Source organism: Solanum verrucosum, unplaced genomic scaffold (assembly GCF_900185275.1).
Source record: "Solanum verrucosum unplaced genomic scaffold, falcon-dt-bn FXZP01000103.1, whole genome shotgun sequence".
NCBI classification, from domain to species: domain Eukaryota; kingdom Viridiplantae; phylum Streptophyta; class Magnoliopsida; order Solanales; family Solanaceae; genus Solanum; species Solanum verrucosum.
The window spans coordinates 7,725,977-7,739,921 of NW_026020048.1; the positions used below are offsets into that span (position 1 = coordinate 7,725,977).

At 33.8% G+C, this 13,945-nt stretch overlaps 2 protein-coding genes across 2 annotated transcripts; one reads left to right on the forward strand and one right to left on the reverse strand.

Moving 5' to 3' along the window:
• Positions 1 to 7,046: 7,046 nt before the first annotated feature.
• LOC125822344 (uncharacterized) lies at positions 7,047 to 12,470 on the forward strand. The gene is made up of 5 exons (XM_049501738.1): positions 7,047 to 7,876; positions 7,971 to 8,032; positions 8,150 to 9,982; positions 11,367 to 11,496; positions 11,645 to 12,470. Exons 1-5 carry the CDS (start codon positions 7,720 to 7,722, stop codon positions 12,352 to 12,354), a joined length of 2,892 nt encoding a protein of 963 aa, XP_049357695.1. The 5' UTR covers positions 7,047 to 7,719; the 3' UTR covers positions 12,355 to 12,470.
• Positions 12,471 to 12,606: 136 nt separating this feature from the next.
• Positions 12,607 to 13,774, reverse strand: LOC125822363 (uncharacterized). The gene has a single exon (XM_049501761.1). It carries the CDS (start codon positions 13,669 to 13,671, stop codon positions 12,985 to 12,987), a length of 687 nt encoding a protein of 228 aa, XP_049357718.1. The 5' UTR covers positions 13,672 to 13,774; the 3' UTR covers positions 12,607 to 12,984.
• Between the last annotated feature and the right edge of the window lie 171 nt (positions 13,775 to 13,945).

Below are 13,945 nucleotides of genomic sequence, written 5' to 3' on the forward strand. Positions count from 1 at the left end.
GTATCACTAATGAGAGTTAGGACTACAAGTTTAGTGTTTATTTTAGAGTTTTTGGCCAAATTAACTTAAGCTACATCCTCAAATTATTTTTCTTAACAGAAAACATCCCTTAATAGTGTGAACTGTACATGTTTTTTGTGAAGAATTTGTTAATATTTTGACATATTTTAATAGAGGGATGGAAATTGTTAAGTTTTAAACATATTTCAATAGAGGGATGGAATTTGTTAATTTTTTGACATATTTTAATCTTGTTAAGAAACATAATTTAAGGATGTAGTTTAATTTAAAGGTATAATTTTAGGATGTTTTTAGTCAAAAACTCTCTATTTTAAGTAATAGTTTGTTGACTTTTTAGAATTCAAAAGAAGAACCATAAAGAAGGATCAATATAGTCAAATTTGACAGGATTTGAAATTTGATAGATATACTTCCATTCTGATAAGTTAATTATTTGTTAAAGCTTCATTATGCATTTCCCATTCGATTTGCAGTGATCACCTGCTCTTCGAGATTTGCTTATTGGCATAACGAAATATACTACCAATGTGAGATTTGCACAAATAGGTTTATTTCACGTCACTATTTAAGTTTTGAACTAGTTTTAAAAAGTTTAATAAAACTAAACTACTTGTCATAATTTGGAGCTTATGCATAAGAAGCACTTAGTTGCATAATCCTGACGAATTATCAAAAATTTGTACAAATTATTTTACAATTTTATAATAAAGTTCACATCTCCCGATAGATCGATGACAAAAACATTCCTTGCCACACGTCTTGAGTATCACTAAAACTTTGTTACAAGTTATATCAGTAAAAGAACATTAGAACATATGTGAAACGTTAAAAACGAAATAATTAGAGCGAGTACTCCTATCATAATAGACTGTGGACCAAATGAGCTGTGTAGTCTACAATCTAAGGAAAATGTCCCACTCGACCTAATTTACCTTTATTTCTTCTTCTTTTTTGTCTGGCGTTTAATATTTTTATTCTCAAAGAGTTCGAAGTCAAACCTCCTTGTTAAAGGTGGAGAAATCTCTGTTGGATTTTAGCAAGGTGTGAATGAGAAATTGTGAAATGTAGGGTGAACCAATTTGGAGAGAAAATGAAAAGTCATTGAAAATGAACAGTCATTTCTCTCATATTGACAGAAGAAAGGAAAAATATTGTCCTTATATTAGGAAACACTTCATTTAGCTCTTAAAAGGTTAAGAAGAAGGTGCCCCTCGTGCCATCGTTGTCCCTCGCTCGGCTTCAAATTTGATGTGATTGATTGATAATTTTTGGCAAAATTTATTTAATCAATCTCATTAATTAATTTCTCTTTTCTTAAAAATTAATTCGGAATGTTAATTAATTAACAAAATTAATAGACATTATTTTTCTCAAAAGACACAACGTTCCGGAAAGACATACCTGAACAGATGCGTTCACACTATTGTCTGAATAGACGCGCTCCTTACTGCAATTGGCTATAAATAGTGAGGTTTTTCTCATTTTTCAAAAATCAAAAAAATTTCTCTCTTCTGCATACATTTTCTTACAAATCAAATTGTCAATAGACTGAGTCTGTGTGTGCTCTCGTTGCTGTTCTTGAGTTCGCTAAAATTATGGAAGTTTGAGGTACCACTACTTCTCTAATAGTTAATCCGTTTTATCTTGAGAGGAATTAATCTACAACCTCATGTACTTGAGGGGATTAAATTTCTTAAGGAAGCACAGTGGGTTCTAGGGATGGGCATTCGATTCTTCGGTTCGGTTTAATCAAATTTCGATTCGATTCTTCGATGCTTGGTTTTAAAAAAGTGTGCACCGTATTTCAAACCAAACTAGATCGGTTCGATTTGGTTCGGTGTTTTCAACTTCGGTTCGATTTATTTCGGTGCTTTTGAAACGGTTTTTCGGTGTAAATAAAAATAAAGAGGGAATATGATAAAATAACAATTGTTGTTCACTTCACACTTCAAACTTCAAAGTAACAACTAACAATAAAAAGTAATAACATCAATTTGTTGTTCACACTTCAAAGTAACAACATAAAATGATAAATTCATAAAGTGAAAACACCAAGTTGCTGCTCAAACTTGAAACTTCAAAACAACAAACTACAATACTGCCTTAGACTCTTTAGGGTTTACTGTTTTGTCATTTAGTTTTTTGCTATTCAAGTTTAGACTCCAAAATTTAAAAATTGAAATGGGTCGGGTAAAGTTAAAAACTTAAAATATTTTGAGTCAAAATATATAAGTATTAAGTAATATAATTTAAATATTTTTAAAATTTATTTGATAAAACTTCAGTTTTTCGGTGCATCGTAGTTTCGGGACCCTTACATCGAATATCGAACCGAAGTTTCCGAAAAAAAGAATCGACACAGAACAGAAACATCGAAGAACCGAATTAGTTAAATTCGGTTCAGTTTTTCGATTTTCTGGTATTTATGCCCACCCCTAGTGGGTTCCGTGGACTCGAATTATTTATTTTCTATCTATTTCATCTTTTTCTGTTTCTGTTTTTCCTAACCTGAATACCTGAGATAACAATCTCAACCATCTCATTGTAAACCAAAATAATCGACCAAGTTTTCTAATTCCTTTCCTCTCCTTGTGTTTTTGTTTTCTCCATTTTGTTTTTTTCTTCCATTATTTTCTTTTGTCTTACAATTGTGAACTTAACTGAGTGTCCAGCTAAAGACAAAGAAAAATGTTGGCAATGAGTTGGACTTCATAGTTTGAAATATTGTCGTGTTACAATATATTTAATGCTACTTCTGGCTAATATCTCCATAGGTGAAATTTTATTATATTATATTATTTGTGTATGTAAATATTTTGAAATTTATATTTAATAATTAAAGTTAAATTTACTTTAAATTTAAAAAGAGTATCCTTCTTTCCAAAATAATTTTAAAAAATAGTGTCAACCGTAATGATAAATGAAATGATTAAGTTCAAGTTGACTAGTAATACTTTTTCAAGCTTTTACTTCTTCTTTTTTCTCCTTTTTCTTCTTCTTAGTTGGCGATCTTTTTGAGTCGTTATTTAAACTATGATCACGAAGAAAAATGAGAACTTTTATTACTCTCTTTATTTCATTTTGTTTAGTATTGTAGTACTTTTTATTAATCTATTTAAAGAATCTTATATTTTTAAAGTATTACATTAATATTAAGAATATTTAGTAAAGTTTTTATACTAACATAAAATAATATGATGTTTTAAATTATTATTTTTTATATCTCTCAACTTTGTGAATTGTTTGTATAACGGTAAGGGTATACATGAATCACTTTCATAACGAGGGACATATTAGATCCAAATGACAAAATTAAGAGGTATATTAGGCACTTTTCCCTCGAATTAAATTATACTATTTCATTTTCATTTGTTTGTCTTACTTTCCTCTTATGACAATTCTATAATTTAATTTATAACTTTCACTTGGTTAGTGAAGGAGTTGTTATGCAATCTGTATTCTCAACCAATACTACTGATTGCAAACTTTTTCAGAAATAGTAAATTCCAAAGTTTAAATCATGTAGTGAAGAACATAAATCAATTAACAGAAACTAATTACTGTAAAACATACCAGAATCTGTAACAGTCGTATGAAACAGAACGAAAGCAGAATCGAATCCACTGAATGCACCGTGTCCCCTTAAGGAAATTATTCTCCTCTGGTATCCAAGGTTTGAATTGGAATATATCCTCTCAGGATAGAACAATTATATTCACCAGTGTATTGATACCCAAAACGCTGGTGTCAGCGAACCACTCAACGGCAGCAAAGTACACGAATAAAATTTGTGCAGAAGAAGAAGTTCAGAAATTTTCATAAGTAAAAAATTTGAGGATTCACAGGTATTTATAGCCAAGAGGAACTTTCAGAATCCACATGACCATTCATGAAATTTTGCAACCTTTCAAACGGTTATGACTGTTCTCGATTGATCATTTTCCGAAGTCGAAGCCGAAGCCGAGCGACAACGGTGGCGCGAGGGGGTCCCTCTTTCCAACCCTTTTAACAACTAGTAGAAATGTTTCTCTATTTAAACACTTCAATTTTTCTTTCCACCACCAATGAGAGAGAAATGCCTTTTATTAAAGCATAAAAAAATCTTTTCCAATTCCTCTTTTAATCTTCCCTCTTTTTCCCATTAACCCTTGCTATATTCAATAGGAGTCACACATTCTTAAGGGGTGTCAACCGACAACCCTTCATAGAAAAATTATATTGTGTAGCATGATAATTTTTTTTTTATTATTTATATGTATTTTGATACCCCTTGGCTGCTTGGATTTACCTCTTAATATTTTGATTTTCTTAATGAAAAATTTATCTCTATTACTGTTCATAGTATGCTTAAGACCACAAAAGTTAAATTTAATTTTTTTTTTTATATATTTTGAATTTAAGATCATAAAAGTTAAAATTTTATTTTATTTTTAAAACTCTGATGTAAAATAAAAATAAAAATAAGAGAGTATTAAACAAATGCATTATCACCATAAATGGTTACCTAACATACTAATCTATGTCTATAATAATGGAAACAAAACCTATTTTCAAAGAATTAGTGGGGATCTAATACTAATAAATTTAGGGACCCAAAAGGTGATTTATAAGTTTTTAACCTATGTAGTATTGTAATAGCACTTCAATTAATTAATTTTGTCATAATATGGGATATTGGACAAAGCCACATTGTTGAACGAGAAGCAATATCCTTGGTCCGGTAAATCATTGCCGGCACTTTAACATTCACGTGTCGGTCACTTTTATTTACTCAACTCTCTCGACTACCAAATACAACTATACTCGCTATTCTGGACTTACATGTGGAGTATGATCCATACTAAGAGAGTGTGTGATACACAGTTTGCTTAGCGCGTAGGATTTCAGTGTACATAAATTCAAAATTCTACGCTCCAACCTCCATGTCACGACAGCTTAGTATAACAGACAGACGTAGACTCGACGGTACTGTGAAATTACAGCTCAACTTTCACCCAATATTTACGAACGGAACAAATATACTCCGCTTGCGCAACTATAAAATTGTCTTTCGTAATTTATAGTTATGATTTTATAGTCATAATGGTGATTTTTACGACTTAAACTCATAATTTATAGATCATACAACTTATCCTGATATTAATGACTCTTGGAATGTGGTACCTTTTTTAACTTTGCTAATACTCTATCTGTCCCTAATTACTTGTTCATTTTAATAAATCAAGAAAGAACAATTTTTTTTACCTATTATACCCTCAATTAATTACTTTGAAAAATGTAGAACTTTTTGAAATTTTTTAATTGATCCACTTCATAATTAATAGGGGTAAAATGGTAAACTTACTATGTAGAGTAATTGTTTTTTTAATAGGTGTATCAATTCAAAAGTGAACAAATAATTAGGGACCGAGTGAGTATAGAATATTTAGGTCGTTTGGTGCGAGAGATAAAAATAAATAGTATGGATAAAATTTTGATGTCTTGTTTGGTTGTCAAGTTTGAAATAACTTATCCTATCATTTATAACATAGTGATGAGATAAATTATGTCAAAATAGCTAATTCCAGAATAATTAATCTTGAATAACATATTCTCAACTAAACGACTGTTTAGTATTCTGAATGGCCTGTGTTAGACTGATTTTTATGAAAATGTTTTGCTTGAAATATAATTTGTTGATACAATTGGTAGTGTAAGGTATTATTTCAGTGTTAAATGTTAAGCTGACAGAAATACGTTACTAGCTAGTGTTACTACTTATTCAGATTCTTAATCAATTCATCTCTATACTATTTTCAATGATTAGCTAATCGAAATACTTTTTCCGTTCCTAATTACTTGTTCATTTTTGAATTGACACACATATTAAGAAATCAATTATTGACATATTGAGTTTACCAATTTATTCCTATTAATTATGAAGTAGATGAATTAAAAACTTAAGATTTTTAATAAGTTCTACCTTTTTCAAAGTAATTAATTGAGGATATAATAGGTAAAAATATTTTGTCCTTTCTTAATTTGTTAAAATGGACAAATAATTAAGGACAACTAAAAAAAGGAAAAGTGAACGAGTAATTAGGGACACAAGGAGTACTATTTTTTTTAATTCTCTCAATGAATTATGAAAAACGTAATTTTTTGATTATAGCCTACTTTCACGTATCAAATTGTAATTAATTGACTTTCGAAACCTTAGATACGAATATAGTGTGTAAAAATAAGTTTCTCATAATCATGATCCAAAATTAACAAGTGAAGTTATTGTGTATCGGATCACCCCATAAATTTATGCAAGGAGAAGGAGGGTTATTTACCATTTAAATAGAAGAAATAAAAATTGTGTTATTTTTAAAATTAAAATTCGAGATGAAGATCAAAATCAACATAATCGTACAAAATCTTTCTAAGTAATGTTATATATAACTATTCACGGAGTTTATGACCACTAATTTGGATTCACGCGACTTAAAATCCTATTTGGAATATTTTTTTTATATTTAAAAATTGAATTTGAAATTTTTAATTAAAGAAGAAATAACCTTACACGATTGCACCATATCATTTGATTCCAATCATTATAATTAAATTTGCTTCCCACCAAATAAGGCCCTATACAGAACGAACGTATATTGAATACCAAATAAATATTTCCTCTGTCCCAATTTATATAACTTACTTTTTTGTTTAATCCGTCTAAAAAAAATGATACATTTCTGTATTAGTAACAATTTAACTACAAATTTTTATTATTTATTTTGGATCATAAATTTTAAAAGTCTTTATTTCTTTCTTAAATTCAAAGTACCTAACATCAAATGAGACGGAGCGAGTAATAAAAAAAAGCAAAGACCGTATATATAGTAGTAGTATATAAAATGATTTTTGTTATTCAAAACATTGAACGAAGATGTTGGCATGTTGACCATTCTACAGGGAGGCGTGGGGTTGCTCAGTTTGTCCATTTTTTCTTATCCTACGCATCTAACTTGTCTCATTTCCCCTTACACTCTGTCTCTGCTCTCTTCACTCACTGTGCCAAAAAAAAAAAAAGAGAAAGGAGGAGCCGTTTTCATCACAACAGCTTTATTTTCTGCTAATCTTCTTCTGAAACAGAAGGTTTCACTTTCTGGGGCTCCTCAATAGCCTAAAGAAAAGATTTTTATTCTAAGCATGTGCTTCTCTCTAGTGTACAAATGATACTAGTACTTTTTTCACTGTCCCAAAAAAAAAAAAGAATCTTGAAAATTCAAGATTCAGTCAATCCCCTTTTTTTTCTTTCCTTTTTCATCTTCCAATAGTCAGTTCTAGCTGTTTTCTTGAACAGTAGCACATTGCGTGAAAGTTAAAGGTATTGCTGTTCCTATTTTATTTGTTTGAGAGTGGTTTCTTGTGAAAAGTTTGTCATAATTGAACACAGCTCAGGGTGTTACTGTTCATTGCTATTTTCTTGTTTCTGATATTTTTGCATGAAAATGTGAGGTTTTTTTTTTCCTTTCTTTTTGGGGACAAGGAGGTGTGAGTGATGTGGTGGGTAGAAGGGTCAGTGGTTTTTTTTTTCTTTTTCCAATTAATGTGTAGATAATGTTTGATAGAAGCCAAAGTATGTGAATCACATTCAGCAGAGTGTGAGAAAAAGGTGAAGAAATTCAAGAAAGGATTTTTTTTTGAAGGAGGATTGTTAGCTCAAGTAGAGAAATGAATGATAGTTTAGCCATAACAGCATCATCATTGGCCATTACTGAGAAAAAGCCTCAAAGGCCTGGGGGTTGTGTGGGTATTTTCTTTCAACTCTTTGATTGGAACCGTAGATTTGCCAAGAAGAAGCTGTTTCCAAAGAAACTGCTTTCACCAGGTTTGCTACTATATTCTACTCATTTTTTAAGCTAGAATGGTTACTTTTTGCTAGAAGGGTAAATTATTTCTTTGTTTGTGTTGTATTCTTATAGCTCGCTTGAAACAAGCTTCAAAGAAGTTTGGAGGGGATGAGAAGCAGCCAAAGCATCGTTTGGTACTCATTTCTTGAACAATACTGCTACATTTAGCTTTGTTTTTACCTAGTGTCTCAGCTGTGAGCCTGATAAAGTTTCTGTTTTTATTGTTTTCTGTTCTTGTATGAACAATGTAGATTGCTAATGAGAACAGTGGGGGTTTTCCAAATGCAAAGAACAATGGAATGAGCAGTAGTCGTTGTGAAAGCAAGCGTGAAATGAAAGCACCAAGTTTGGTTGCTAGGCTCATGGGTTTGGAATCAATGCCAGCAGGACCAGGTAGTAAGGCCAAGAAGGCTTCAGCATCTGAAATTGGGAGCAATGTCGCGGAGAAACTTGATGCTCGGCCAAGCGGATCTGATAAAGAAGATATGGATTGTGAGAAAGCTGAAATAAAGCGTGAATTGAGGCCTCAAAAGCTTCAGAAGATAGGGGTGAGCGAGAGACGTCCAGTAAGCAGATTTAGTGCTGAAGCATTGCAGTTGAGGACTGTATTGTCAAGGCCAAGGAAACATCAGCCTAAACTGGTTTCTCCAGTAAAAAGTCCTAGAAATGTCTCTGGTAGAAATGCATCTAGGTTGATTGGGGCTGCAACTAGGATTTTGGAACCTGGTTTGCAAAAGAGTAGGGCGAAATGTGCTCTCACTTATCCTAAATATTTTTCTCCTTTGGAAGATAAAGCAGATTTAGCACTGCATCATTTGGAAGGCTCTAATCCTTATGTGGATTCAAAGACTTTGGAAGTGAGAGCATCTGTACCTTCATGTAAAAATTGTGGTTATATGCTTCATAGTAAGAACGGTACACCAAATGTGGAAGAACACCCATCGTCTGTCTCGTCACCTGTCTCTAGTTACTCTGAACCTTCTTGTCAAGGTCCAGGAAGAAATATGCCAAGGTTGCCCATTTTCAGCAGCAGGGATCAATTAGAGAGAGTTTCTGAGGGTTCGTCCTCAGACGCCAATGCTGAAATAGATGATGTATCATACTGTGCAGAACTCATATTGGGCAAGCGACCTATTAGCAGAAGTCGAATAGAGATGCATGGCTCCCGCCAAGGGAGCAATGCGAAAAAGGATGCATCATCTGTCACTCATGTGTTTAACCAGAAGCAAAATCAAACATCTCAGAATAGAGAGAGGGGTTTCATGAAGTCCAAGCCAAGTAGTTTGCAGAGCAACAGAGTTTTAGCAGCTGCAGAATCTATGAATAATACCAAAAATTTTGCTGCACAGAACAGAAGGTTAGGTGCATCTACCCGTTTGAGGATGCCAGCCACAGCCGACGGCTGCAAGTTTGAAACTGAAAGAAAACCTTATTCAAGGAGAAGTGATTCCCTCTCTCCGGTGCGGAAGAAGAGATTGATGAATGTCTCTAGACAAGGTGAAAGTTCTAGTTTTGTGAATGGGAATTTGGGAAGAGAATCAAGTCCTTATTCTGACAAAACAAGTAGAAGAGATGTTGTTTTCCCAATTTGTCCCGTTAATAGTCACTCCACTAAACCCAGATTGCCATGTTTGCGAGAGAGTGGTGCAACCAATGATAGTTCTGAGGGAAGTAATGTTGTTTCGTTTACTTTTAAATCTGCAATGAAGCAGAAAGCTGGCATTCATGCAGAAGTCACAAAAAGGAAGTCTCACAATAGCTCAAGTTTTGATGCTACTCCAGGGAGATCCATCTTTAATGGTAATGATGAAACAGCATGCTTGCAGAAATCCTTTCCTTTGAAAGGAGACATTTTAGGAGCACTTTTGGAGCAAAAGCTAAAGGAATTGACTAGTGAAGAAGAGTTCGCAGAAGGAGGTGCTGCACCTAGAAAAAGCACTGCGACAATCCTTCAGGAGCTAATAACTGCTTTGAATGCTGAGAGACAATGTCATCTGGATAGTTTGCCTGTTAGACCTACCAGAAAAGAAGATTTGTGTGATGATGGTGACGTGTCTTCAAGAAATACGTGCATGAATTTCCAGGTAACCATTGCTTAAATGTTAACTATCTGAAGTTGCAATGAATGAAATGTTTTCCTTTTTAAATCTGGAGCGACATAAATATCTACGATTTCTTAAGAGGGGTAAACAACTTTGGACTTGTGGATAATTCATAACTTACATTTGATGTAACCAGTTCTCTTCCTGCCTCTCTGTGATTACTAAACCAAATCTTGGTGCTAGTGCAGTCAAGATTACTTATACAGCACACTATATTACGGAAGAACACTTCTGTTTGGTTTATAATATGTAGTCAGAGCACAAGGAAAAATCCAATAGTAGCTAGCAATCAGAAAGACTAGATCAAGCAAAACCTAGTAATACTGCAGATAAATGGAGCAGTCTTTCATACTGGTGACATCATGCTAAATTTCATGATTGGTTAATCCAACTAATTTGGCTTTAGCTGAGTGGGTTGAGCTGTTCATTGCCCATGAGAGGACTTGGCAGCATCAACACTAGCTGATTGAAAATACTTAGTACAATCATGGTGTTTAGGCATCAAAGAACCACAATCTTGCTGGATTGATTTAGTTCCATTTTATTTTTTATTTTTTAAAAAAAAAGAATTAGTACCATTTGATTAGATTCCTTGATTAGTTGCATAAAAGGATCTTTCTTCCCATTCATTTTCCATTAGAAATGAGAAGTGCATATTCCACATACACACTATTTAACTGTTTTTGGCTTCTCTTTTGATAAGGGTTTAATTTTATATAAGAAGAACAACAGTTAGATAGTGCATCAAAAGTAACAGATTGTGCAAATTTAATATCATCTCTATCAGGGAATCTACATCATTTACGATGATCAGGTTGCACCAAAAAGCTAGCAAATACATCTGTGCTAAGCTATGCATATTTCTTCTTAAGGCTATGTATGCATCTGTGCTCAAAGCTAGAATATTAACTGCTTTTGGCTTCTTATTAAATGTGAAACACATGCGACCGTTGGAACTGCATTATTAGTGGTCAGGAATTAGCATTTCAGTATACTAATGGTTCTTACTTTCTTAATGCATAAAAGCCAGTTTATCAGTGTTTCCTTTAAGTACATATACCCAGGTTAGGCACCTAATTTATGATAGAAATTTAGCAGCTGGCTCATAAAATTTTAACACCCAAGATCAAATGAAACCTTTTTCGGTTGTCATCATGTAGGCTAGGCTTCTGAGTTTTGAGAAGGCCTTTTCTTCTTTCCTCACTCAGCCAAAGAGGTTTAGTTATTGAACTATTCAGCATTTTTCCCCTCAATAATTTCTTTCCTTGCTTTTTAAGTGCATGAAAAATTTTAAATGCTTTTGCTTCGGTTATAAAAACCAAGTTATCAGTGTGAATCTTATTATTGCTTTTGAATTTGTGCTCAGGCCACGCCAGATTCAGCAACTGATTTAGTTGGGAATTCACTTGATAATGATCACCTTAGTCCAGGATGTGTTCTTGAAGCTACATTTTCAACTGACAGCTACCTCTCCAGCAGTCCCAATAGTAGCTCAAGTATGGTCCTTCATAAGCATTTTACTATTTGCATACTTCCTTTCTTTCTCTCAAAACATCACATAAAAATGAAAAAAAAAAAAAGGACAACTCTGAATTTGGATTTCATGCATACATGCTTCTAATGTATATGCTTGTGTACCTCCAGAGGACAAAGTGCTTGCTGAATCCGTGGACTCTATTTATGATGAACCACTCTTTCCAGAACCTGATAGAGATCTTTCGGATTGTGCGACCTCATTATTCACCAGGAGGAGTTGCAGAGCACTGATCACAGATCATGTTAACAACATTTCTGGAGTGCTAAGCAAGATTGATCAGTTAAAAGGAAGCAAACTCGGTTACGCAAATGAGGTCATTTTGAATACTGAACTCATACTTGGAACCACACCTGAACAACAGGCTTTACATGTAGATGATGGGTTATCCGTGAGCCATTTTCTCCTCAATGAACTTGAAATGCTATCAAGTCTTCTATGGATGACTTTTGGTCAGTTGCTCGGCTGTAATGATCCCAAACAGATGAATCAGCTTAAAGGATTTGCCTTTGATTGTCTATTAGAGTATCTAGACTCTAAATTTGGTCGATACTCTGATTCTGGTTTCAGAATCTGGTCTAAACTACCATCAAGCATGACTAAAGAGATTCTGATTGCTGATATTATTGAAGAGGTCAAAGAGTGGACAGAATTTGTTGGGTTGATCCCCGACGAGCTAATAGAATGGGATATGAGCCATTCTTTGGGTAAATGGACAGATTTCGAGATTGAAGAATTTGAATGTGGCACTGAAGTTGATAGGCATATTCTCCAAGTATTAGTAGATGAAGTTGTTTTGGACCTCTACAGTTCTAGCTAAATTTGGATGGAACTGTTTGTAGCTCCTCTTTTTGAGAGTTTGTAGTAAGCCTATCAGTGTTCTCATGTGATAACTCTGGCCTCAATAATTTCAAGCAAAGTATTTTGTACAAATCATATATTCTGCATCTTATATTCCTATTTATTATACTTGCTTTTTACATTCATGAATGAGCATTTAAGAACAGTACCAATTGACAGGCACACAATGAAAAATGGTTGAAATGTAAGAACAATTAGAAGGGATACAAAATGGATGCAATAAGAAAAAATCTATTATTATGATATTCAATGTTCATCAATCCATAACCAAATTACTTTCTATAGTTCCCATTCGGTTACAATGAATCAGTCTGATTCAAACCCATTGCTCTATACAACTCTTAGCCAAATTTGAAAAATAAATATTCTTTAAGGAAAACAAAAAGGAAATCAAAAACCAATCTTTCATCAAGCAAATAAAAAAAAGAACGGCAGCCGATGCACTAACCTCCCACTATGTGCGGGGTTTTTGGAAAGGACCAGACCACAAGGGTCTATGGTATCAATTTTACCAATTACACCAAAGCACCCTTTCCGACCGAGCAAATCAAAGAATCAAAACCCCTAAGAGAAAACAAGATAAAAGAATTCATAATTGTCTGTATCCAAGAACAGTCCTTGCAGCAACTCTGTTTGTTCTTCCTACTCTGTTTTCTCCATTAATAGCACTCCTTGCCACAGAAGCCAATCCCTTCAGTTCATCAACATTAGCATAACTCTTCCTAGTCATCAAACCCCCAATCCTCTTATCCCCTGAATTCACCGATTTGCTACCTCCAATACTCCCAACACCCCCATAAAACTTCCCACTTTTCGAACCAGCCAGAGGCGGCGTAGCGGACTTCTCCTTCAAAGTCGGCAGCATAGTGGGTGGCGGCTTCCGATTCTCCTTCCTCAATGCTGATGAAAAATCAGGCACTGATTGAGCCAAAATCGATGACCCTTTTGTCCTCTTAGGTGGTGTTACCAAACTCCCCTGAAATTTCACCTGTTTCTTCGGCGGAGTAACAACAAACTCCTCTTGGAATACCAATTCCTCTTCCTCTTCAGGAATTGATTGTTTCATGTGCTTTATTCGCAATTTCTTTTCTCTAAGATCAGCATAAGCTTTGTAACGAGGACCCCTCTCCATGAGTAACCAGTCAGTAGTGAGTTGAAGGAATTGGGGCTGATCGGAATTTGAAAATTGAGAGAGAATTAGGGACTTGGGGTCTAGTGCGGCGTAGAGAGAATTAAGGGTTTGAGTTTGAATCAGAGATTCATTGTTCCCAGACATGGCGTAGACAATAAATTCTTGTGGAGTTTTGTGTTTGGAGTTAAAGATGATGAGTTCTTGGATTTGATGAAATTTTTTGTTGTTTTTCAAAAGATTTTGAGTCTCCAACGGTCTGATAATAAACAAGGCAAAAAGGACTAAGTTATAATTTTCTATTGCTTTTGGTTTTCTAACGTTCGTATTGAAAAAAAGGTGAGTCCAAAAGTCTAAACTAAACCCAAAGATTTAATGATAAAACATATTTAGGGATTCTATGAATCAAAGGAAAATGAAA